Source organism: Callorhinchus milii, unplaced genomic scaffold, assembly GCF_018977255.1.
Source record: "Callorhinchus milii isolate IMCB2004 unplaced genomic scaffold, IMCB_Cmil_1.0 Scaffold7, whole genome shotgun sequence".
NCBI classification, from domain to species: domain Eukaryota; kingdom Metazoa; phylum Chordata; class Chondrichthyes; order Chimaeriformes; family Callorhinchidae; genus Callorhinchus; species Callorhinchus milii.
In genome coordinates, this window is record NW_024704748.1 from 8,282,118 (window position 1) to 8,306,915 (window position 24,798).

At 44.4% G+C, this 24,798-nt stretch overlaps 1 protein-coding gene across 1 annotated transcript; it reads right to left on the reverse strand.

The window, feature by feature from the left end:
* Window positions 1-32: 32 nt before the first annotated feature.
* On the reverse strand, window positions 33-20,940 carry chst3a (carbohydrate (chondroitin 6) sulfotransferase 3a). The gene is made up of 3 exons (XM_007899391.2): window positions 20,836-20,940; window positions 2,364-2,610; window positions 33-1,512 (listed from the first exon to the last, which is right to left on the reverse strand). Exons 2-3 carry the CDS (start codon window positions 2,564-2,566, stop codon window positions 267-269), a joined length of 1,449 nt encoding a protein of 482 aa, XP_007897582.1. The 5' UTR covers window positions 2,567-2,610; window positions 20,836-20,940; the 3' UTR covers window positions 33-266.
* Window positions 20,941-24,798: the final 3,858 nt, after the last annotated feature.

The window sequence follows — 24,798 nt, forward strand, 5'->3', positions numbered from 1 at the left end:
GAGAGGGAAGAGTTGGTGGGGGAAGGGGATGGGTTAGTTGATTGGTTGGTGGATTGGGGGAGAAGGGGTGGTTGGCTGGTGATGGGAGAAGCGTTGGTTGGGGGAAATAGGGAAGGGTTGGTTGGTGTGGTCGATTAGTTTTGTGGTGGGAGAGGGAAGGGTAGGGTGATTGGATGGGTAGAGAGTTTGGTGGGGAGGGGGGAATGTGAAAAACAAGTGTGTTCTTCAGTGAAGCCATGAAGAGTCCTTCAGGGCCTGCGGGTTGCTCAAAATGGCGCCGGTTCCAGTAGACTGGCAGACAGATTGGCGAGTGCAGCGGCGTCACGGACCGGCCGGTAGCCGAAGAGCTGCATAGCGGGGCCGCAGGCACCCTGCACGGCCTGGGCGAGCTTGAAGGGCAGCAGGAGGCGCCACTTGTCGCTCTGCTCGGACGAGTTCCTGCGGGTGGAGTAGACGCTGCCTTTCTGGGTGCCGGGCTGCGGGCCCTGCGTGTTCTCGCGGATCCAGGCCTCCACCTCGCGGGCCAGGGTTATGCCGGCGAAGCGGTGCATCTCGGCCGCCTTCCTCAGCGGCTCGCGAGTGATGTCTTCGTAGCGCACCAGCAGGTAACGTCCGCGCAGCCAGTCTGGCTGGCTGAGACCCAGCTCGGCCGAGGCGCGCAAGCTCTCGCAGCTCTCGCGGACTTTGGCCGCTTCCTCGGCACCGGGCGGGTCGGCGCTGTCTTGTCTCCCCCAGCGCTGCCAGGCCACGTAACGGCTGGAGAAGGCCACCATGCGCGAGGCCAGCACGGCGCGAGGGTCCCGCACGAGCTGAATGACGCGTAGGTCCAAGCGCGGGTCCTCGACCAACGGTCGCAGCAGCTCGAGCTGGCGCATGCGCACAGTTTTAACCGCCATGTGGCGCTGGCCCAGGCAGGCCTGGGCGGCAAGCGTCAGGTTGAGTGGCCCGCAGTGGTTCTTGCAGTGGTACCTGTCGGTTTTGGCGGTGTCGCCGGGACTGTCGGCGGCCCCCGCGGGGGGAGAGCAGACGGGCGGCTCGCACAGCAAGCGGCTGGAGAAGCGCCGGAAGAAGTGGCGCGTGACGTGTCCGTGCGGTGCCGGTGCAATGAAGGCCTCAAGCACCGACAGGTCGCACAGCAGCAGCTGGCGCAGCACGTCGCGGTTGAGCAGCCCCGAGGCGGCCCCGCCCGCCCGATCCGACTCGAAGGCCACCGCGCTGCCCACGTGCCAGAGCGGCTCGAAGAGGTAGAAGACGCCCGGGTTCTGGTTGAAGAACTCGCCCGAGAAGGACGAGCCCGTGCGGGTGGTAGCCATCAGGAGCAGCTGGCTCCTTGCTACCGGTCCCGCCGTGCTGCTCCTGTTGTTGTTGTTGTTGTTGTCATCCTGCTGACCCACCGCCGCCTCCAGCTCCCAGAATCTGGACGGCGTGGCAGCGAACTTGGCCGAGGCCGGCACAGAGAAGTTCATGGTAAAGTCCAACTTGGGCAGCTTGAGAGCGAAGCTGTCAGATACCCTGGGAAGGGAGTGGAGAGGATGGGGTGGGGTGGTGGGAGATAGACAAAGAGTATAGAGAGAGAGAGAGAGAGAGAGAGAGAGAGAGAGAGACGAGAGTAAAGAGAGAGGTAGAGAAAAAGGGCCGGAGGAGGGAGAGTGGGTAGAGAGAGAAAGGGGGGAGGGCATAGAGAGACGGGAGAGAGGAAGAGGAGTCATTTAGCATTTAGTACCACAGTTGAGGTATCTCAATACAATCCTGAAACAATACTACGCAACTTTGTTTTGTAGCATGCCTTTCAAATCAAGAGGACCTCTCAAAATGCTTTATAAGATTTTACTATCAAGTGTGGTGCTGTTTGTAGGTCAATACCGCAACCAATTTGCGCACAGAAATTTCTTGGGGACGTTCTGCCCCAGACAGCCGTAGAGCTATAGATGTGGAATTATTTGGTGTTTAAAAGAGAGGAGCATTGAGAGACATGGCTGAATTTAGTCAGCTGGGTTTCTGACACAAGAGGAAACCCGTCACCATGCTTCAGGGTATCCAAACCAGCTTGAGAGTTTCACATATGTACACCACCTAAACATGGAAATTCACATGTCTGGAATGCAATATGCATTCTCTTCTAGGTGGAAGGCATCCTGCTTTACCTAATTCCAAAGAGTTTTTGGTGAAGATTAGCGAGAGCCAAGGCTTGCAAGCTTCCTTCCGCTTAGTCCACCTAGGACCATCCTAGGACTTTGGCTTGCAGGGTTAACAGTAATTCAGTGGGAAGAACCCTTTTACCAATGGGATTTTACCAATAGATGTTAGGGAAGAGTTTTTTGGAGGAGGTTTGAAAAGACAAGGTAGAAAATAAAACATCTTACCTTGAGATGATCTTGTTTTCCTTCTCAATGATCACAAGGGTGGCTAAAAAAACGAGAACAATTGCATACTTGATTCTCATTGTCATCTCTCTGAACCGTGGCTTGTTACCGGCAGTCTGGACTGGAGCAGCAGTGCCTTGGTGATTTGGCAAGGATTGGCCGTTGTGTACTTCAGTACCTGAGCAGCACCATTTGGTCAGCATCGTCTATTACTATGGTCGTTGCCGAGTGGCTGAGACAACCTGGACTGGGGGAGGGGAGAGGGGAAACAAGATAGACTGCTCTTAGTGGGCAATGTTTCACCTTTGGTGGGAGGAAAGGGAGAGACTGGACAATATGACTGAGATAGAAAATGCAAAAATTACACCAGACTCATCATTACATTCGATACAACACCTTTCACATCTGGAGGATGACTCGAAGTGCTTCACAAGATTTTACTGTAAAGTGTAGTGACTGTTTTGTAGACGAACACAGCAAACAATTTGCACACAGCAATGTCCCACAAACAGCTATAAAGTGAATATCCATTTTTCTCTTGTTAGCCAGGATACCAGGAGGAGAAACCCTCTTCTCTTTACAAATAATGCCATGGGATCTTTAACATCCACCTGAACAAGCAGATGGGAGCTCAGTTTAATATCTCATCTGAAGGACAGCACCTCTGACAATCCTGCGCTCCCCCAGTATTGCATTGGGAGTATCAGCCTAGACTGAGTTTGAAGTCACAATGGGCTTAAACCCATAACCTTCTGGCTCTGTTTGTGGGCTACTGTGTAAATTTCTGCTTCATTCACCCGTAAAATAGTGCTATGTACAATGAACCATCTGAAGCGCTTTGAGATGTCCTCCTGACGTGAAAGGCGCTGTATCAAACGCAAGGATGATTTTAAAGGTGGTTGTTTTAAAGGGAAATGATTTAGCAGTTGCTCGTGATTCCCACAGCAATTCACAGTACACATGTGGCTTGTTAGAGAGGTCATGCATGTGGCTCACTAGTTCACATTGAAGAAAAGTGCGGGGCTTTTCAGCTCTTTCCAGTGCTAGGAGCAGTGGTCTGTGGCCAGCATCCTTTTTTCTGCCAGGGCAGCGGATTCCTCAGCTGTGTATGGCATTGGCTGGATGGAGACCTTTGTTGGACTTTGCGATGAGTAGGTGGCAAAGTCAGCGCTCAGAGTGACCTCAGCCTTAAAACTCTGTTCTTTCTGTTCCTTTCTCGCAATCGATACAGGCGTAGCCTTAGTTGCTTCCACTGTGTGGGAGTGCGTGCATACAGTCTTACACATACAGAGGCTTGGCAATGGGACACTGGTAAAACTATATAAATATTTATAAAAATATATCAAACTACTGCCTGGATAAGCAATCCAAGACGCAATCCCGTATGAAGGATGGCACTATATAAATGCAAGTTGTTGGTGCCAGGTCTTAAAATACCATGGGACTATAGAGGTAGACACAAGAACAAACTTATTTATGTAGTTTCACCAGTGTCCCATGGCCAAGCGAGTGCGTGTGAGATTATGCACACACCATGGGGCTATTTTAATTTCCTCTGCCCCTCTTGTCAGAGTAAAGCTTTCTCTACGCTGTCTATCCAGCACTCCCAGTTCATACCCCATAAAGCCTCTATTTGTCATATTCCTGTCAATTTCTCTTATGAAACCCACAAGGGACTCTACCACCTTACTTGGCAGGCCATTCTACCTACAATCCTTAAGTGAAATGAATTCTCTTGAACTCACTTTTTGCTCTAGTCACTGACTTCTTTACCAGTAGAAATTGCCCCTCCCCATTCACCCTGTCAAATCCCTTCACTATTGTATAGAAAGAATCAAGGGAGACATGGTTACAATATATGGGATAATGAAAGGTTCAGAGAAGGTTGATGAAGCGATTATATTTTGATTGCTGAGTAAAAATAGGGCAAGAAGTTGGAAAATAAAATTCATAAATTTGAAGTTAGAGGTTACAAGCATCCCTCATCCCCACCACAGGGTAGATATTTAAACAAGCAGTTAGTTCTACATATCACATTTACATTAAATTTTGTCGTCTATGCTGACACTGCAGTGCAGTGGGAAAGCAGCATTGCTGGAGGTGCTGTTCTTCGAATGAAATGTTAATCTGAGGTCCGATCTGCCTGTCCTGGAGGACATTTAAAGAACCTACCATACTATTGGAAAAGAGGAGAGTTTCCCCTGGTGTCCTGGCCAGATAAAATTTGTCATTCACTTCATGGCTGTTTGTGGAACCTTATTGTAGGTAAATTCACTGCTTGTTTATAAAATGCAGTGACTACACTTAGGGACGTTTCTAAGTTGTAGAGGCTGTATCAAATGCAGTAAGTATTATTAAAAGCTGGATGGTTTACTTTGGAATTTTTTTTATTTCCTTTTTGGGAACATGACATTTAGGCCCAGAGCACTTTCTGTTTCCGATTCTCTCCCCATCTCCACCCTCAGCTGTTTCTGAACCAGAAGTTCCAGGGAAGTTGAAAGGTCGTCCAGATGGCAGGATCATTCTTAGAGAATGACAGCTGAGAATTATTTTTTATTCTTGAACAAAGATCAAGAAAAGCAGAATCAAAATCCTCTAGCGGTCTCTAGTTCGGTTCCCGAGTCAGGTGAGTCCGATATAAAAGGTGCTGTATTAAATGCAAGGATTATAATCTTATTTTGATTTGTGCACAAAAACCCACAGTCACTACACTTTACAGCATGAGATGTGCTGATGTGAAAGGGTTTGTATCAAATATAACGAGTATTATTTATGAACAGAGCGGGAAACGAGGACAGGAAAATGATGCTTTATCCATCAATGGTAATAAAATACATTCACTTAAAATATTAATTGTATAATTGAGTAGATTAAAAAGAAAACAGCTTGTGTTTAATCTGTGATTCAGTGGCTTGTTCCCCAGAATGTTTGTTTCCACACAATGCAAATCGGATATGGAGCCTACAATCCAATCTGTCAAGTGACATTTCATGCATCATTGCTTGCAATAACACCACAGTCAAACTAGACTGAGCCATTGCTCCATTATCCAGGTGATTTCCCATAGATTCATTCACTCCTGCTCACCCCTTTCGCTTAGCTAACAGACCTGCTGTGTGACCCCTCTGTACCATTGGTGGCTGTGCCTTTGCTACTCCGCCAGTAACAAGCTGCAATACAGTAAACTCCTGATAACTTGACACTGGCTTAACTCGTCAAAACCGCTTTAGTCATCATACTGTCAATATTCCGGCTGCATTTATTTATGTATTTATACAAGTATCTAACTCGCCACTCCGCATAACTTGAGCTCCATTTCGCTTGAAGCAATATGCATAATCAGGAGTTTATTGTATACAGCACAAATTCACGAAGAATACTCTTGCCTTCAGTCACTTTGCTCTCTAGATCTCTTCTTATGTGGTACTCCTGCGGCACTACTCAAAGAGAAAGGTGTCCAGGTGTCCTGGCCAACAATCCACCAGATAAAATTGATCACTCACTTTGTGGCTGTTTGTGGGAGGTTGCCTACAAAATACACAATCACTAGACTTTCCAGTAATTTTTGTGAAGAGCTTTTTAAAGTCCTAATACAAAAGACTCTATATCAGATGCAAAGGTTATTAGAATTATTACGGGTCTTGAAAGCAGAGAAAAAGTGTTCATCTGGGCTGGAATGAAACAATCTCAACGAACATCTCCCCGTAAACTCCCCCCTCTATCTCATCAGGTGACAGAGAGCCTGGCTCAGTTGATAGCACTTTCACCTCCAAGTGGGAAGATTGTGAGTTCAAGCCTCACATAAGGACTTTGAATGCATAATCTATGCTGACACTGCAATGTTGGAGGTGCCACCTTTCAAATGAGATGTTAAAACTATGCTCCCAATTCTGCCTTTTCAGATGAACGTTAACGATCACACAGAACTACTGAAAAAAAGAAAGAAGTTTCCCCTGATATCCTGGCCAACAAAATTGTAAAATTGGTCATTCATTTCATGAATGTTTGTGGGGCATTGCTGTGCCCCAATTGGGTGCCATGTTTACCTACAGTGTAAAGTGAATTGACAGTGTACTTTTTGGACGAAATGGGTCTCAACAACGTGAAAAGGAACTTTGTCAAATGCAAGAATTATAAGTATTTTTTATTCAGCGCCTTGGGACATCCTCGACGTGAAAGGTACTATTCAAATATAATTTGTTGTTGTTGTATTCACTTGTCAGAGGAATGATGCCTATTATAGAGTTATTTAAATGCTAAATGATATATCGAACAGTGTCCACTTTGTGTGCTGAACACGCCCTTCTGATAGAGAAGGCATTTATAAACATTGCACCTCACCAGATCTCATGTATCCTTTCATGAACATACAAGGCAGTGTTGCTTTCACGCCTCACAGTCTCCAGGCACCTACTAATGTACCTTTGTGACTCCTCATCAGCAAAGCTCAGTCAGGGCCAAGATTTCTCTGCTAAGCTACGAGCAACGATTAGACAGGCTGGGGCTGTTAAGTCTTGAGAGAAGACAATTCAGAGGGGAGTTCACAGAGGTGTGCAACATTTTAAATGGGATTGAGAAAGCAAACCTAGAACCAGCCTTTAGGTTTCACCGAGACAGCAGAACTTCATCTGTGTAGCGCTAGGACCATCCTACCCGTTAGTGCTTCGGCTTGTATGGTCAAGAGGAGCTGAGTGGGAGGATTCCCTGTGTTGCCTAGGCTGTCTGCCCTTCCAAATCCTGCCGATGAGCCAGGCTGGCTGTGTTGTCATCAGCAGTGCCATGGATTACTGCGGAACCAACTACTCAGGAACCTGGTTATCGGGACTGCCAGAGAGGGATGGCTCGATTCCGACATTCTGTTGCTAAACATGTCACCTTGGAACCAATTCAGCTCCAAGAAGATCCCACTTACCTCCCCCATAACCAGGGTCAGTGCTGTGATGGAAACAACAGCCCAGGCAACAAACTAGGCAAGCTCACCCATTGCACCTATCTCCTGGTGTCTCTCGCCAGGAATCCTCCAGATACAATAAGTCATTCTTTTCAAAGTTCTGTGTCCGCATCGGGAGAGTTAAATGCTGTGTGCAAATTGGCTGCAGTGTTTTAATTAAATTTACAGTCACTCCACTTTGAGTCACTTTCTGTGAAGCGCTTTGAGTCCTTTTGATGTTACAGGTGCTGTATCAAATAATAATAATGATAATAATAAGACTAATATAGCACCTTATCCTGTCATGAAGATGTCTCAAAATGCTTCACAGAATATATACAGGATTGACTGTATATTTTGTGAGTATATTTTGAAACAAAATGCTAGGATTCCTGTTTTCATAATAATTAATATACTGCACCTTTCAGGGGGACATGTCATAGAATCATAGAGTGTGAAGTGTAGTGACTGTATTTTATATACAAAATGTAGTAGCCAATTTGCACACAGCAACATCCCCAAAACAGCCTTCAAATGAGCAACTAATTTTATTTGGGGGATTGGTGGCCAGGACATTAGGAGAGAGAAAAACTCCCTTTTCTTTTCGAATAGCGTCATGCAATGTTTAACGTCCACCTGAACAGGCAGACAGGAAGTTCGGATGAACATAATAATAATAATCCTTGCATTTGATATAGTGCATTATTATCGTTGAGACATCTCAAAGCGCTTCACAGAATATAATATCAAGTGGATTGACTGCGACTTTTGTGAGCGAAATGCAACAGCCAATTGCGCACAGCAGTGTCCCACAAACATTGAATGACCACATTTTTTGGAAGGGATTATTAACCCCAGAAAGCAATTCGCCAATCGATTAATAAACAAGTTCCTACTTACTGCTAGGTAAACAGAGGCATGTGAAGTAAGGAAACTTGCTAAGGTTTCGCCGCGCTCAGGAATCAAACCCAAACCCTTGCAAGGCAAGCGGGCTAACCGTGTGTAATTAGCTGCCAAATTTCGCCCACAAAAATATACATTACAGTATATTCTGTGAAGTACTTTGAGACACCTTGAAGATGTGATAAAGCTCTATATCAAATGCAAGGATTATAATTATTACGTGACTTAACGTCTCAAACACTGCAGCATTTCTCCAAGCACTGCACCGGAGAGCCAGCCTAGATTGTGAGCTCAAATTCTTGAGGTGGGGTTTGAACCCACAACCTTCTGATTCAGAGGCGGACGCTCCACCAACTGAGCTGGCCTAGACTGAAAGATATTTACAGTGGTGGGAAGAGAACCTCATTGTGTCATCAACCATGCTGTACTGGGAGCCCCGATAAGGAATCCAGGTCATGCACCAAATCCTGTAATCGACTGAAGTGCGTTTGTCTTCATGAGACAGTGTCTGCCATTGTTCAGCTCTCTTCATATTCTCTTCAGCCTCCACTGGAATTCCTCGCATTCCTCCGTGCTCGTAGGCGAAACTCTTGAGTCTAGGGAGTGTAGGTCACTCACAGATATGGCTCTTCCTCAAAATCAGGAGTGGCATATTGAAAGCATTCCCATCAACTACAAATTTCATTTATGCAGCACCTTTCACATCGGGAGGATATCTCAAGGTGCTGGACAGCCCAAGGGTTTCCGCCTGAGCTGCAACCTGAAGTCAAGAGGGGTGGATGGAAAGGGAGGGTGGTGGTGTGACGATTACTGAAGACACGGTCAAAGAGGAAGGTCTGGAAACGGGCCTTGAAAGAGGCAAGGGAGGGGGCATGCAGAGGGCCTCCATGATGGGAAGCCAGAGGGTTGGGGCAGAAAGCCTAAAGGCCCTACCTCCGATGGTGGAACAGGCAAGGCGGTGCCGTGGAGCAGGCCAGCACGCGTCGAGCAGAGAGGTTGGTAGGTTTTTAAGAGGTCACAGAGGTAGGGCGGAGCAAGACTGTGGATGGCTTTAAAGGTGAGGACATCAATCCAGCACCCTCCCCACCCCTCCCCCCAGTGCATTCACAACCTCGTTCTCCTGTGCAGAAGAGAATTCAAGAGTACTTCAGCCTTTCCTTTCCCATCCAACCCTGTGCCGTGCGTCAGTCTGCCTCAGTCCGTGGCACACTCGCCTAAGAGTTAGTTCAGGCTACACAATGGGATTTGGAATTCATATTCTGTGTGGGTGTGTGTGTGTGTGTGGATGCTGCCAAGATGCGACATTGAGGGGCTCAAGTACACTCTCTTCGGTAAACTAAAAACAGAGGTCAATGAACTGCCCTCGAGCACTTCCTCCAAGCCAGGAATCTGTACGTTGATGTCGCTCCAGGACAGTGTTGTGGGGTGTTGTTTAGACGGCAGTGCCATCCGTTGATAAAATGTTAAACCGAGGTCCTGTCTGCCTGTTCAGGTGGATGTTAAAAATCCCCTAGCACTATTTGAAAAGAGAAACAGGTTTCTCTCTTCTGGTGTCCTGGCCAACAATCGGCCAAATAAAATTGGTCATTTATGACTGTTTGTAGGACATTGCTGTACCCAAATTGGCGTTTTCCTACAAAAATAAACAGTCACTACACTTGACAGTATATCCTGTGAAGCGCTTTGAGATGCTATGAAAGGTTTCAGTGTGATTAGGCACGACATCAATGTACAGATTCCTGGCTTGGAGGAAGTGCTCGAGGGCAGTTCATTGACCTCTGTTTTTAGTTTACCGAAGAGAGTGTACTTGAGCCCCTCAATGTCGCATCTTGGCAGCATCCACACACACACACACGCCCACACAGGACCCATCCATGCACACAAAAACATACCCCACCCCCCAAACACACACACAGAGAACCCATCCATACACACAGACACAAACACACACATATAAAGGCCCTCCCACAGACACACACAAACCCAGAACACTCCCTCACACCTCCCCACCCAAACATAGAGAACCACCCACCCTCTCTACAAACAAATAGAGAACCCTTACTGATACATTAATATACCCACATACTGGGTTGACAGACACACACACTTGATGCACGTGGACACACATGCAAAGGTTCCCAGCTGTTACTGGGCCCAGGCTCCGGTGGCCTTGCTGTGGAATTGGGTCACTATGTTACGGATGGAAACATCAGTAACTTGCATTTGTACAATGTTACACATAGGGTAACATCTAACGAAGACGTGGAGCAAGGGAGAAGGGAGGAGAAAAGAGGTGACCGTGGTCGTAAAACATAGGAATTGCTGGATGAAAAAAAAGACCAAGGTCCATCTAGTTCGCTTTCTACTATCCTTTCTACTAGTCACATGCTACAATAATAGAGATGTTGATAGCAATTCATTCTGTATAGAAAAGTCTACAACAGAGTGGAAAGCTTTGGAAACCTTAGATCCACCTTAGAAGGAGTTTTAAGGTGACTCACTCCCCCTCCAGACCTTTGCTGTGAGCCGGGCGATGGATAGTGGGTTGGAGAGTAAGCAGGTCGGAGAGGTAGAGAGGTACCGTGGTATGAAGGGATTTGAAGACAAGTGTGAGGATCTTGAAGTTGCATCGGCTTTAAGATCCACACTGCCCTCCCCCCAACGGCCATTCCTGTGCGTCCCTGCACTGTCAGAGCCAAGTGATGATAAAGCTTCATTCATTCATGCTGCGGAGGGCAAAACATTTTAATTGGCAACTCCTACTTTTCATCTACTCTAGCAACCCACTGAGGCAACACAGCATTAAAGCACCATGTTGCCTACTTCTAAATAGATAAAAAATCTTTGGGTGACACGTTAAACCAAGCTCACCATCTGCCAAGTGGACGTTAAAGATTCCATGGTGCCATTTGAAAAGAGAAGGGAGTTTCTCTCTGCTGGTGTCCTGACTGACAATTCCCCAAATGAAATTGGTTGCTCGATCCATGGCTATTTGTGGGATGTTGTTATGCGCAAACTAACTGCTGGATTCACCTACAAAATACAGTCACTACACTTCACTGTAAATCCTGTGAAGCTCTTTGAGAAATCGAAACAACATATCACAACATCAAAATGTCACTTCACAAGATATATAATAATAATCCTTACATTTAATACAGCGTATTTCATAAGGTGAGCATTTCAAAGCACAGAATTTGCTGTAGTGTTAGTGACTGTATATTTTGTCGATGAATGCAGCAGTCAATTGGGCACTGTAATGTTCCACCAACAGCCTTGAAGTGAGTGCCCATTTCTATTTGTGGGGTTGTTGGCCAGGACACTGGGAGAGAAAAACTCTTTTCAAATAGTGCCATGACATCTTTAACGTGCTCCTGGACAAGCAGACGGGAAGCTCGGTTTAACATGTTACCTCTAACAATGCAGCCCCAGCATCCCCCCCATCACTGTACTGGAGAGTTATCTTAGACCAGGAATCTCCAACCGGTCGATCACTGTTCATGATCAACAACAACAAGATTACATTTGTGTGATCAAAAAGGCAAGAGAAAGGAATGATAGAATTGCATAAATATTGTATCCAATTGAAAACAAAATGCACAAAGCATTTCATGCATCTGGAACTAAAAATATAATCGGTAAATATCATTCCTTCCTTTCGTCTTGAGCAAGACGCCACCAAGCGGCAATTGACTAGTTGGATTCCGCTGGCCTGGGCTGTGAGTTAAAAGTCCCAGACATGGAGCTTGAACCCACAATCTTCCGACTCACAGGCAAGAGTGCTACCAACTGAGCCAGGTTGACTGCCAGATTTCCCAGTACACACGTTGGCAGAGATGTATGCACACTGTTGCAAACTGAATAAAGCTGAGCACAGAGCAACAGATCCTGAGAAGCTTGGCCCAGTGCATGCTGACTACAGGAGCCAATTTCAAATGTCAAGGGAGGGGGAACGTTCGATGTGGACATCCCACCCACCCCTCCCCCAACGTAGGCAAATGTCATGTTGGTTTATGAAAGGCTTAGCTTCCTGCCTTGGCAAATAGGAGCATTCAGCTTTAACAGAGCCCATTTTATGCAAGCAATCAGATAAACCACAGGTGTGGAGAGGAACACCAGGATGACATTGTGGAAAGTCAATGTGTATATGGTGTATGAGCGTAGCGTAGTATGAATTCCCATAGCATAGTGTTTAGCACGTTCGCTTCGCAAGCGAGAGGAACCAGATTCGATTCCTGGCAGGACGAAACCTTAGGAAAATTTTGTTACTCCACACGCCTCTATTTACCTAGTAGTAAGTAGGAAACTGGTTGTTAGTCGATTGGCAGACCGCTTTCCAGGCGTAATAATCCCTCCCCCCAAAAATATGACTTAAACCACTACTGTTTGTGGGACACAGCAGTGTGCAATTGGCCCATAAAATACATAGGCAATCTACTTTACAATATATTTTGCGAAGCTCTTTTGAGATATCTCAACAACATGATAAGGCGCTATATAAAATGTAAGGATTATTATTATTATAGGGCTTGATGGCGTAGCATTCTCACCTCCAAATCAGAAGGTTGTGGGTTCAAGCCTAACGTCAGTACTTTGATCTCCCACACAAAGTCTAGGCTGAGACTACTGGGGGGACAATGCATTGTAAGATGAGATGTTAAGATGAGGTCTCATCTGCCTGTTCAGGTGGATGTTATAGATCCCATGGCACGATTGAAAAAGAGAACTCATCATTTGATTCATGTCTGTTAGTGGAACATTGCTGTGCACAAATCAGTTGACACGTTTACCTAAAAAAATACACAATCACCTCACATCAATGTAAATCTTGTGAAGCCCCTTGAGATGTTCCCCCGACGTGAAATGCAAAGACTGTCATAGTTGTCGTTATCATTATTCTCTCCGGCAGAGTCTCACCCATTTTTATCAGCTGATGGTCCCGACCAATAATAACAGCATCAAGTGTTAAGACTCCAAAGCATCAGGAAGATCACTGATCTGGATTCCCCTTCACGGCAACTTTAACCAAATTAGAGCTCTCTTGTGCCAGCAATCCATGCCTTCACCTCCCCACTCGACTCTCTACCCCCTCCTCGCTCCCTCCCTTCCCTCCCCTCACCCTGACCAGTTCCCCCCTGCTCGGGTCCCGACCCAACTGTCCAGCGCCTTGGGACATCCTCCCGACGTGAAAGGCGCTCTATAAATGCAATCTTGTTGTTGTTGTTGTTGTAGGTACCCACCACATGCACATCCAGCTACTCATCATGCCCGCTTTGACACTCACCTGGAGTGCAGACCCTCTGCAAGGACCACCTGAATCGGACAGAATCTTAAGCACAATCACTCCCTGTGGACCTCTGCCATTGACTGTGGTGAGTTGCTGTCTGAAACACTGGATACAGAAGCCTCAAAACAGTGATATTCTTTTGTGTGTTGTTGATAAATAAAGGGCGTTTCTGCATTGATAGTCTTGAGATGCAGACACTTATCCAGCCAATACATACGTAATATTCAACCTCAATTATCCACCTACTTATAGCATATTATGTTCATCATCCCACTGCAAAACCTTGTAGTAACGCCTCCACCATACTCTTGTTACCATGCTTCCTTACATCTGTATCTTAATACCCACAATTAATCTCCGACCATGTATTGACTGACATTCTTTCCTGTATCCGATGAACAACCTGGTTATCCGGTAAAACAAAGCATATTTGTTCTCAGGGTTGGTTAGGTCTAACTATAGAAAAAACTCACACTTTGATGCAGCAACAATAACATCAAAACATTTCAAATGTGGCAAAGCGTGACTGTATTTATAATAAATATTTATAATAAATATTGATATATGTATTTATCCTCAAACGAGACAGCCCCACAAACAGCCAGGAGGTGAACATGCCCAATTTACGTGGGAAAGAGACACCAGGAGAAACTCCCTTCTTTTTACATTTACAATCACAGGATATGTAACGTCCACCTGAACATGTAGACAGGATCTTGGTGTTAAGGGTCTCATCCAAAGGAAGTTGCCTCCAACAATGCAGCATTTCCCCAGCACTGCGTTGAAACATTTTGTGTGACAGCCTGGTGCAGTGGCAGCACTCTCGCCTCGAAGTCAAAAAGTTGTGGGTTCAAGCCCCACATCGAGACTTGGAATCACAGAGTCTAAGCTGACTTTCAGTCATTAATTACCCACTGGGTAAAGAAATACTACCTGTTGTCTGTTGTTAAATTGCATTTTGCAACTCTAAAGCTGTGTCTCTTATACTGCTGTCTTGGTGCATCTGAAAGTTAACCATTTAAAATTGTATTCACCTCTCATAAGGTCCCTTCTGAAATCCTAATAATATGCCGTTGAGACATCTCAAAGTGCTTCATAGGATATACTGTAAAGTGGATTGACTGTGTATTTTGTGGATGAAACGTAGCAACACAATTTGCGCACAGCAGTGTCCCACAAATAGTCATAGATTGAGTGACAATGTTTAAGAGTATCCAAATAAGACAGAGTTCCATGCATCCCAACTACAATCTTGAAGACTGAAGAGCCCCAGCTTGTCTAAGGGTTCCAAGTGGACTGCCAGTTTTCGGTAACTATTCATACTGCCGGGTACTAGAAGTGTGGCGAGGGTTAATTACACCTTGTTGTCACAGTGGCTCCCTGTTCTGTAACGACGCAGTCAAACAGGAGTTAACATTTGCTGTAACAGCGTTGGGGAGTTAGGTTAAACAATGAGCCACACTCAACCAGTCACATGAATCCTTTGTTGCGCTGACAGCTCTCAACAACAGGGAACGAACAGAGGAACGGGCTCGGAGGAGGTAGGAAAGATAAAGAGGTGCTACGATAACTTGCATAATAACGATAATCTTTGCATTTGATATAGTGCCTGATCACATCATTGAGACGTCTCAAAGCGCTTCACAGAATATATTGTAAAGTGAATTGACTGTGTATTTTATGGGTGAAACGCAGCAGTCAATTATGCAGAGCAGTGTCCTACAAACAGTCGTGGATTGAGTGACCAAATGTTTTTTTTGAGGGATTATTACCCCTGGAAAGCGATCGTCAATCAACTAACAACCAGGCAGAGTAAGAAAACTTGCCTTAGGTTTTGCCCTGCTCGGGAATCAAACCCGGGTCCTCTCGCTTGCAAGGCGAGCATTCAAACCACTATCCTAGGGGTGGCGGCTTGGAGGTAGAGGTGAAATGCACGGCATTCCGGAGTGAACTTAAAGAAGTCTTCACACTATGAGGAGCTTTGATAATGTAAGCAGAGAGAAGGTATTTGCACTGTTTGGTGAGTCAGGAACCACATGACATCAAATTTCGATTAAAGAAATACAAAGGGAGAGATTAAGAGATTTTTTCAAAACAGCAAGGGGGAGGGTATTCGGATAAGGAAAACCTGACCAAAGACACTGGTTCACTCAGAATTCCTCACAACTTTTCGAAGGGAATCAGATACGTGTTCAACAAGGAAAGATATTATAATAATAATAACCTTTACATTTGGATTTGGCTCAGCGTTCCAAGATGCTACCCTGAAGACCGCTATATAAATGAAAGTTGTTGATGTTGTTTCACATTAGAAGGATGTCCCAAATCGCCTCATAGAATATACCTTAAAGTGTAGTGACTGTTTATGTAAGTGAACACGGCATTCAATTTTGCACACAGCAATGATGCACAAAACAGCCATGAAGTCAATGTCCAATTTTATCTGGGGTGTTGTTGGCCAGGATATTGGGAGAGAGAAATTCCCTTCTCTTTTGAAATAGTGCCATGGGAAATTTTAACACGGGAGGGGGACTATGTGTAGTGGTCTTACAAAGTCAAACATGGAAATGTGAGCAGTAATCATGGGAGTGACACAGAATGTGAGGAATGGTCAGGGGCAGTGACCCAGTGGAACATGCATTGCTGGGTTGGGTTCTGTTCTCAGGCATGATTCTGGTTCATTTCTTTGAAGGTAGATTAAACAAGGTGGAGTGATCAAAAAGGGACTCGATTTAAATTGAACTGATACACTTGGGAGATCAACCATTTGTTCAAAAATTCACTCCACACACTCACACTCAAGGGACATACACCCGTTTTCTCTCTCTCACACACACACACTCCACCACGCTCTCTCTCACACACCCTCCACCACACATTCTCTCTCTTACACACATACACACCCTCCACACTCTCTCACTTGGACATTCACTCTCACTCACACACACAATCTCACACACTCTCTCGCATATACACACTTTCCCCTCACACACATGCACGCACTCAGACCTAATGAACAAAGTGTGGCCCGAGATGGGAATTATGAAGCTACGTGGCTGAGGTTGGAGAGGACGGGTGCTATGAGGGGACTGCAATGGAACAAAGCCTGCTCCTGTACTAACCTCAACCATACCCCCCCCAAACACCAACCCCAACACTCCCACAGAAACACTTCCCAGAACGGGACAGCAAACAGCAGCAGGAATCCTGACTGAGATTTCCTGTCCATAGTCCAGGGACACCGAGGGCAGTGGGGGCCCCTCGATAGCATAATGTTGTATTTGATACAGAACAGAGAGCATCAAAACATCTCAAAGTACTTCAAAGTAATTCACATTGAATTCCTGCCAACGATAGAGATTGTGTACTTGCTGGCAAACGTGGCAGCCAATTTGCCCTCAGAAAAGTCCCACTAACTATCTCCCTAGCTGAGATCAGCTGGTCTGCACTGCTCAATACATATTCCAGCCCTGAGTTTTATAATTTAATCAAATTAAGCAGTGATTTGCTTCACATGCATTTGTTTTAACCCCTTACTTACAATCACAATCCATTCAAGTATGTTATATTTTGGTCAGCTGGGCGTCTGACACATGCAGAAACCCATCACCATGCTTAAGAGTATCCAAACCAGATTGAGAATTCCATGTCTGTCTGCCCCCTACAACAGAAACTTCTCTGGAATTGAATGCATACTCTCTCCCCGGTGGGATGCACCCTGCTTATCTAATTCCAGAGAGTATTAGGTGCAGGTTGGTAAGAGCCAAGGCTTGGGGACCCTAGAATGTGCGTTCCGGTAACTGCTGGAGTCCGACCAGCTAAAACCGTGGATTCTTGGAAGGGGATAGTCATAGCGTTTTTATAGTCTTAAAAGGTCACAGTTCAAAGTGCTGTTTGCAGGAATTATTCTCATTGTAGTAACTGTTTTCCTAGCTGAAAGGGGCAGCTATTTTGAAGCACCAGCTCCCCAACCTAAACCCAGTGAACAAGCAATTTATTCAGTCGACAGTGAATCACATCACTGGGGAAAGCTCTCTCATTTTTAACAAATAATAACTTAAATTAATTTAACAAATAATAATAAAATATGGTCACTCAATCCACAGCTGTTTGTGCGACACTACTTTGTGCAATTGACTGCCGTGTTTTGCCAACAAAATACACAGTCAATGCAATTTACAATATATCCTGTGAAATACTTTGAGACGTCTCAAAGATGTGATGAGGCACCATATCAAATACAAAGATTATTATTATTATAAATAATTATAGTAATCCTTGAATTGAACACAGTACCTTTCATGTTGGGAGGGCATCTCAAAGTGCTTTGCGGGATTTACTCTCAATCCACGACTGTTTGTGCAACACGGTTGTCATGGATTGTCACAAAATACACGGTCAATTCACTTTACAGTATATTCTGTGAAGAACTCTGAGACATCTCAAATACGTGATAAGGCGCTATATCAAATGCAAGGATTATTATTATTACTGGACAGTGTAGTGACTGCATTTTTCAGGTGAATGCAATTCAAATCATCCAAACGTTAGCTCTTCTGTCAATGCAGCGCTTTGTCTCTCTCCTCCCCTCTCTCTATCCCTTCTTCAGAGCTACACATGCATTGCACTGTGAGCTCAAGCCTTCCCCAATAAAGGGCTTGACCCCCACAGCCCTCTGATTCATCGTGACAGCGTTAGCACCAAATTGAAAACCAATTGATGTTTTTTTTGACAACTCGTGCCACAGCAATACATCAGGCAACCTCTTCCCTCTTCCTATCTTCCAAAATTAGCTTCATGGTTTGAAGCAAACAGAGGCAAATCACACTCGTTGTCAACAATCTTTTTTAGAAAAAGTTATCTAGCCACGAGCTAGCCAGACTTATGAAGATTGAAAGATTTACACAGACTGCAGGGCACAGAACCAGACCAACTATGACAGTGTTTATACTCCACACGAGTTTCCACCCAGTCCTTACTCCCCCCCACACCCCTCTATTCCCCTCACCCTCATTAAACATCCTCTTGAATGTATCTACACTATCTGATTCAACCACTGCTTTAGATGCAAAAAGGTACAAACTATCCAGTCCATCCTCATAGCAGTTATCTATCAGCCCTGGTATCATCCTCGTAAACCTATGCTGTACTCATTCTATCATTGCTATAATCTTGCTATGGGGTGGAGACCAGAATTGGACACAACACTCCAAATGTTTGGACATCTTCTATGGACAGCATCTTTATTTTTCCTGCTGAATGACTTATTTCACATTTTTCTCCATTAAACTTAATTTGCCATCTGGCTGGTTATATCTCCCTGCATTTGTCTGCAATCACTTTCAGTGTTTAGCATGCCCCTCATTTTGGTGTCATCTGAAAATATTGACACCACAAATCCTATACCTGAATTCAAATCATTAATGTATATGGTGAACAGCAGTAGTTCAAACACAGACCTCTGTGGTACACCACATCCTGCTCCTTTCAAGCCTTTGCTGTCACTTTCCTAATCATTCTTTAATCCATTCTACTACCTCTCCAACAATTCTACATGTCCTGATTTTACATGAATTCCATACGCCTCTATTTCAGTAAATTCTTGATAACTCTGACGGAAAAGGGCTCAGTGACGAGTTATTTGGAGTAGCATAATAGGCATATAATAATACCAGTAATCCTTGCATTTTAGACTTCTCAAAGCACTGTATTTGAGGCGGAGAAAAGCAGCAGCTAATTGCACACAAACAGTCATGGATTAAGTGACCAAATTTTTTATTTTTAGTGTTATGCTTGGACAGTGATCCAATAATCGACTAACAACCGGGTTCCTATTTACTGCCAGGTAAACAGAGGCATGTGGAGTAAGGAAATTTGGCTAAATTTCACCCTGCCCAGGTAACAAATACAGTTCCTCTTGTTTGCGAGGCGAATGGGCTAACCACTACTACACCATACGTGACTCCGCATGTATAAATAGATACATAAATGTGCTCGGGATACCGACAACACGATGACATAAACGGTGTGACAAGTTAAGCCAGGGTTGAGTTCTGAGGAGTTTACAGTATTCTAGTTACAAATTTAACATGCGTCGATCATTTTATCTCTAAAAAATATTTTTAAAAATCGACTGCAAAAGAGGTGGTGGTGGGTGGGGGGTGGTGGTCGTAAAGGAGGATATGGCAAAATTGCAGCAGGATTGAAACAGAGAGTTAACTTCCCTCAAAACTCTGGGCTGCTAATATGGTTAGAATTCAGCTGGTGTGTAAACAGTCTATAGAGTACACTGCACCCCTTTGATAATCTGGCATGTCTGTTTTTCAATGTGGATATCCGCCCCCTTACAAAATAGAGATGTTTGTTAATTTCTAGTTAAAATATAATAATAATAATCCTTGCATTTGATATAGCGCTTTTCATGTTGGGAGGACGTCCCAAAACGCTTCACAGAACACACTGTAAACTGAATTGACTGTATATTTGTGTGCGAACGCGGCAGCCAATTGCGCACAGCAATGTCCCACAAACAGTCGTAGATTGAAAATGACCAATTTATTATTGTTTTTGGTTTTGGAGGGATTATTATTAGGCTCTGTGTGGAGTAAGGAAACTTGCCCAAGGTTTCGCCCTGTGCCTGGAATTGAACTCAGGTCTCTCACTTGCAAAGCGAGTGCTCTAACCACTGAGCTACAGGACTCCATAATATATAATAAAAATATAATAAATCTGACATAACTCCCCCTCCCAACTCACTCACAATATTCCCTGACTGTCCTTTTGGCCCCCTCACCCCCCAGCTCCAAAAAAGTTTCTTTTTTTAAAAAAAAGTGTATAACTTTCTCTCCCCCCCCACCCTTAAAATATTTCCCCTTTGCTGCAGTGCTGTTCTGCAGCCCTCCCCCACCCACTAAATCGACTTTAGTGATAGGGAATAGAGCCTTTAAAATAGCAGCCAGGGTTTTCATGTGGATTATTGGGATGTTTCTCTCTACACCCCCCCCACCACCCATCCCCTTTCATCTCCCAGACTAAGCACCCAATTTAACAGGGAAGGGTAGTGGGGTAGGGGTGGGGAGTGTGTGTGTGAGTGTGTGGGGTGGGGGGTGTCTTAATGTCTCTTCCTAAATGATCGCAAAGTTTATTCTAACTTCCAACTTGTGTGTGTGCTGTGATGATGGAAGGAGAAGGGAACGATGTGGCTGGGCTTTGGGATGGAGAGAGAGGGGGAGAGAGAGGGAGGAAGGAAGGAAGGAAGGAAGGGAGAGTGTGGGAGAGAAGAGAGAGAGGGAGTAGTTGGAACAGTTAGCAAAAGAGTTTGCAGAAAGTTGGGATTGCGTTAGAAAACCTACCAGTGGAGCGGAACATCCTCCCGGTTCAGAGGCTGCACCATTGCATCTGTGGCTGAATCCTCGATGTCTTCCTTTCTCTCTGTCTGTGTCTCACTTTCAGTTTTTTTCTCTCCCTCTCTCTCTCTTTCTTTCTTTCTTTCTCTCTCTCCTCTTTGCAGAGACTCTCAGGGAATATAAAGGATGGGGAGCAAACAATGCACAAAGTGAAGGAGGGCAAAGCAGCAGCGACTGAGTGCTGGTCTCCTTTACTCCAGACTTTACTTTGCTGGCGATTATTATGACTGTGATGATGATGGTGATTATTATTATTATTATTATTATTATTATTATTCCTCAGCCCTTGGCTCAGAAAGGCGGTTGATTGCAAATTTGGGAGGCGCCTGCTCGAGAGAAGACGAATGAAATTAACATGAAATTAACACGAGTCAATTTCAGCGGCGCTGATGTTTAGTGGAGAGAGATGGGGGGAGAGAGAGAGAGAAAGAGAAAGCGAAGCACTGAGGTTCTTCTGTGCTGTTAAGTTCAGTCCAACTCTCTGCTGCTCGTAAGATTTGAGGTTGTGGGAACAGCTCAACTAAATCACATACTGCAGTCAAAATCCTGGGGGTGGGAGAGTGAGAGAACGCCACGTGATTGGGAGAACATACTCCCAAGAGGGAGAGGAAAAAAAGAGATTCCTTTTCCCAGACAGTAAATAAATGTTCCACACACACACTCTCTCTGGGGCGGCTATTGGAGTGAAATGTCAGTGGTAACACAGCACAGGCTCAGGATAAGGGCTGTACAAATGCTACCAAACCAAATGAAGTGAACAAACAATTTTTATCTGGAGGATTGTTGTCCGAGACACTTAGAGAAACTCCCTTCTCTGTTTGAATAGCCATCTCCAGTGAATAGCCATCTGAACATGCACAACCATACGGGACCTCGGTTTAATGTCTCATCCGAAGGATGGCACCTCCGACATTGCAGCACTCTCCCCCCATCTCAGGACACCTCAAAGCACTTACTGTAAAATATAATAATACAATAATAATCCTTGCATTTGATATAGCGCCATATCACATTGTCAAGACATCTCAAAGTGCTTTGCAGAATATATATTGTAACGTGTAGTGACTGTGTATTTTGTACACAAACACGGTAGCCAATTTGTTCTCAGCAATATCCAATATCCCTCCCACACACAGCAATGAAGTGAGTGCCCAGTTTTATAAAAGTGCTCCCAGATGCTACCCCCATACGAAGCATGCTATAAAAATACAAGTTATGTTGTATTTGGAGGGATTGTTAGCCAGGACACCAGGAGAAACTCCCTTCTCTTTTCAAATAGTGCCACGGGTTTTTTTTAACGACCGCCTGAACAGGCAGACGAGACTTCAATTTAACATCCCATCCAAAGGAACGTACTTCTGACAGCACAACACTCTCCCAGGACTGTGTTGGCGTGGTAATTGGATTATTCACTTAATCTTAAATTTAATAGAGAGAATGGTCTCAGAGCTAGGCTTGATTATTGGCCAGGACATCAGGAGAAACTTCTCTATTTCACATCTTAAAAGAGTCTAGTGTCTATACATATAAGAATACCCCTTTACAGTACCAGGCACCCTGGCTGGTCAAGTTTACACCAAACATGAATACCATAAAACAGGCAATGACAGTAATGCAAAGCAATAGCTAAAAAAAGACATCAGATATCATCACTGCCTCGGACAGTGCCTTGGACAAAGAGAGAAATGTCACAAAGTGCTCTAGAATATGAAAGGGAGCTCCAAGTCAGAGAGAAAGATGGATGAATTAATGATCAACAAAGCTTTGAAGTATTAATGTTTACCAAACTTGCCACCGATAGAAAAGTCATTAAAAAAAACCTTCCAAGATCATTCTACAAGTTCTACATGAGGGATGTTGAGGTTAAATCAATAAAAACACAAGATTGCAAGTGTGGTTCAGACAAACACGACCCTTTGATTTCATCCATCCAGAACACCCACCTTATTTTAGCAACCTTCCCATTGTTTGTCCAGGTTGGACCTGTTATAAGTTGCTTAAAATGGCATAAAAGAAATGCTTATGAGATGCTGTAAAATGGCTGACTTAAAAGAACAAGCATCATATTGAAGAAGTAGATAGCAGGATCCTTGTGTTCTGACTCAAGATCACAAACCGTCAGCTCATTTAACCAGACAATGTTTGTATTGACCCTTGTGCCTTGACTCCCCAAATCTTGGAAAAACAACCTTATCAGTCAGAAACACTATGAGGCTATCACGTGATCATGTGACCAGTTGCACGAGATGAACAGGTGTGCGTGTTGGGGATGATCTGATCAGAGGCTTGGTACAGTACCCATCACAGTATTATAAAACTAGGCTCCAACTTATGTAAGTTGGTTAACTCCAGAGCAACAAGGCGGGAATTGCAGAAAGCTAGAAAAGGCAAGGCTTGATCCTTTGAAGAACTAAACTTTGCTTGCTGTAAAGACAAAGTGCTGAATCTGCAACGCTCAGTAATATTGCTGTGTTTTATTAAGATAGCCATGACTCTCTTTTATACATGTATGCATAATTAAAGTTTGTTTTGATTAAAACATCCTGAGACTCTGACCTATTGGTAGTACCCAATCCGAACTTGTTTGGAGTGGTTGCAAACACTCTAACAGACCCACCCTAACCATTAGGGCTTTGGCTTGCTGAGTGGAAAGAAACCCAGCCCCCAGTGACTGGTCTGCCCCTCCATGTCCTGCTGATGAGCCAGGTTGGCTCTGTTATCATCAGCACTGCCCTTGAGTACTGTGGATCCTGGTTGGATCTGACATTCCATTGCCAAGCATGTCACCTTGGAGCCAGTTCAGCCCAAAGGAGTATAGTTACTTCAGTGGGTGAATTTATCTCAGTTCTCGCACTTTCACACAGTTATATTGTAAGAATAGATGCATTTGCTTTAACAAATATGAAGTTAAAATGTTAAAATTGTTTGCACAGTTGACATATATTCTTGGCCAGGACACCAGGAGAAACTCTCTTCTCTATTTACAGAATCAAATGACTATGCAATTATGAATACGCCCACAAAATACAGTCAATTCACTTTACAGTATATTCTGTGAAGTGCTTTGAGGAGTCTCAAAAATGTGATAAGGCGCAATATCAAATGCAAGAATTATTATTATAATACAAGACATAAAAGAATAAATTTGGTCTGTATTGACTTGAGTTTAGAAGGTTGATAAATTCACAGGATTTATCGTAGCGAGTGCTATTTTTGAAACCTCCCGCCTAAACCAACAGCCAATACCTTCTGTTTGACGTAATTTCCACGCTAATGGCTCACTCCAGGTCTCCGCTTTGAGACGTCTTGAAGATGTGATGAGGCGCTGTATCAAATGCAAGGATTATTCTGAGCTCTGGTGAAAACCACCCTGGCTGGTCACTTTATCACAAGTGTGAACACCGTAAAACAAACACTATAATTCAATGGCTTAAAAACACATCAGATATCACAGCTTTCACTTGTACAGCATCTTGCACAAAGAGAGAAATGTCGCAAAGTGCTCCACAATATGAAAGGGAGCACCAAGTCAGAGAGAAGAATAGATGAATTAATGATCAACAAAGCCTTGAAGGACTAATATTTACCAAACTTGCCATCAATATCTCAGAAAAGTCATAGAAAATCTCATGGGATTGTTCTACGTGTCACTAGAGGATACTGAGAAATAAATCAACAAAAACACAAGATTGCAAGTGTGGTTCAGATAAAGATGGCCCTTCTGATCGCATCCCTGCACAATGCCCACCTTACCACAGCAAGCGTCCCACTGTTGGTCCAGGTAGGACCCACTCTACCTGTTATTGTTCGGTCTTGCAGGGTTAACAGGAGCTAAAAAAACACATCAAATATCACAATTCACATTTGTACAAAGAGTGAGTTGTCACAAAGCCCTCCGCGGTATAAAAG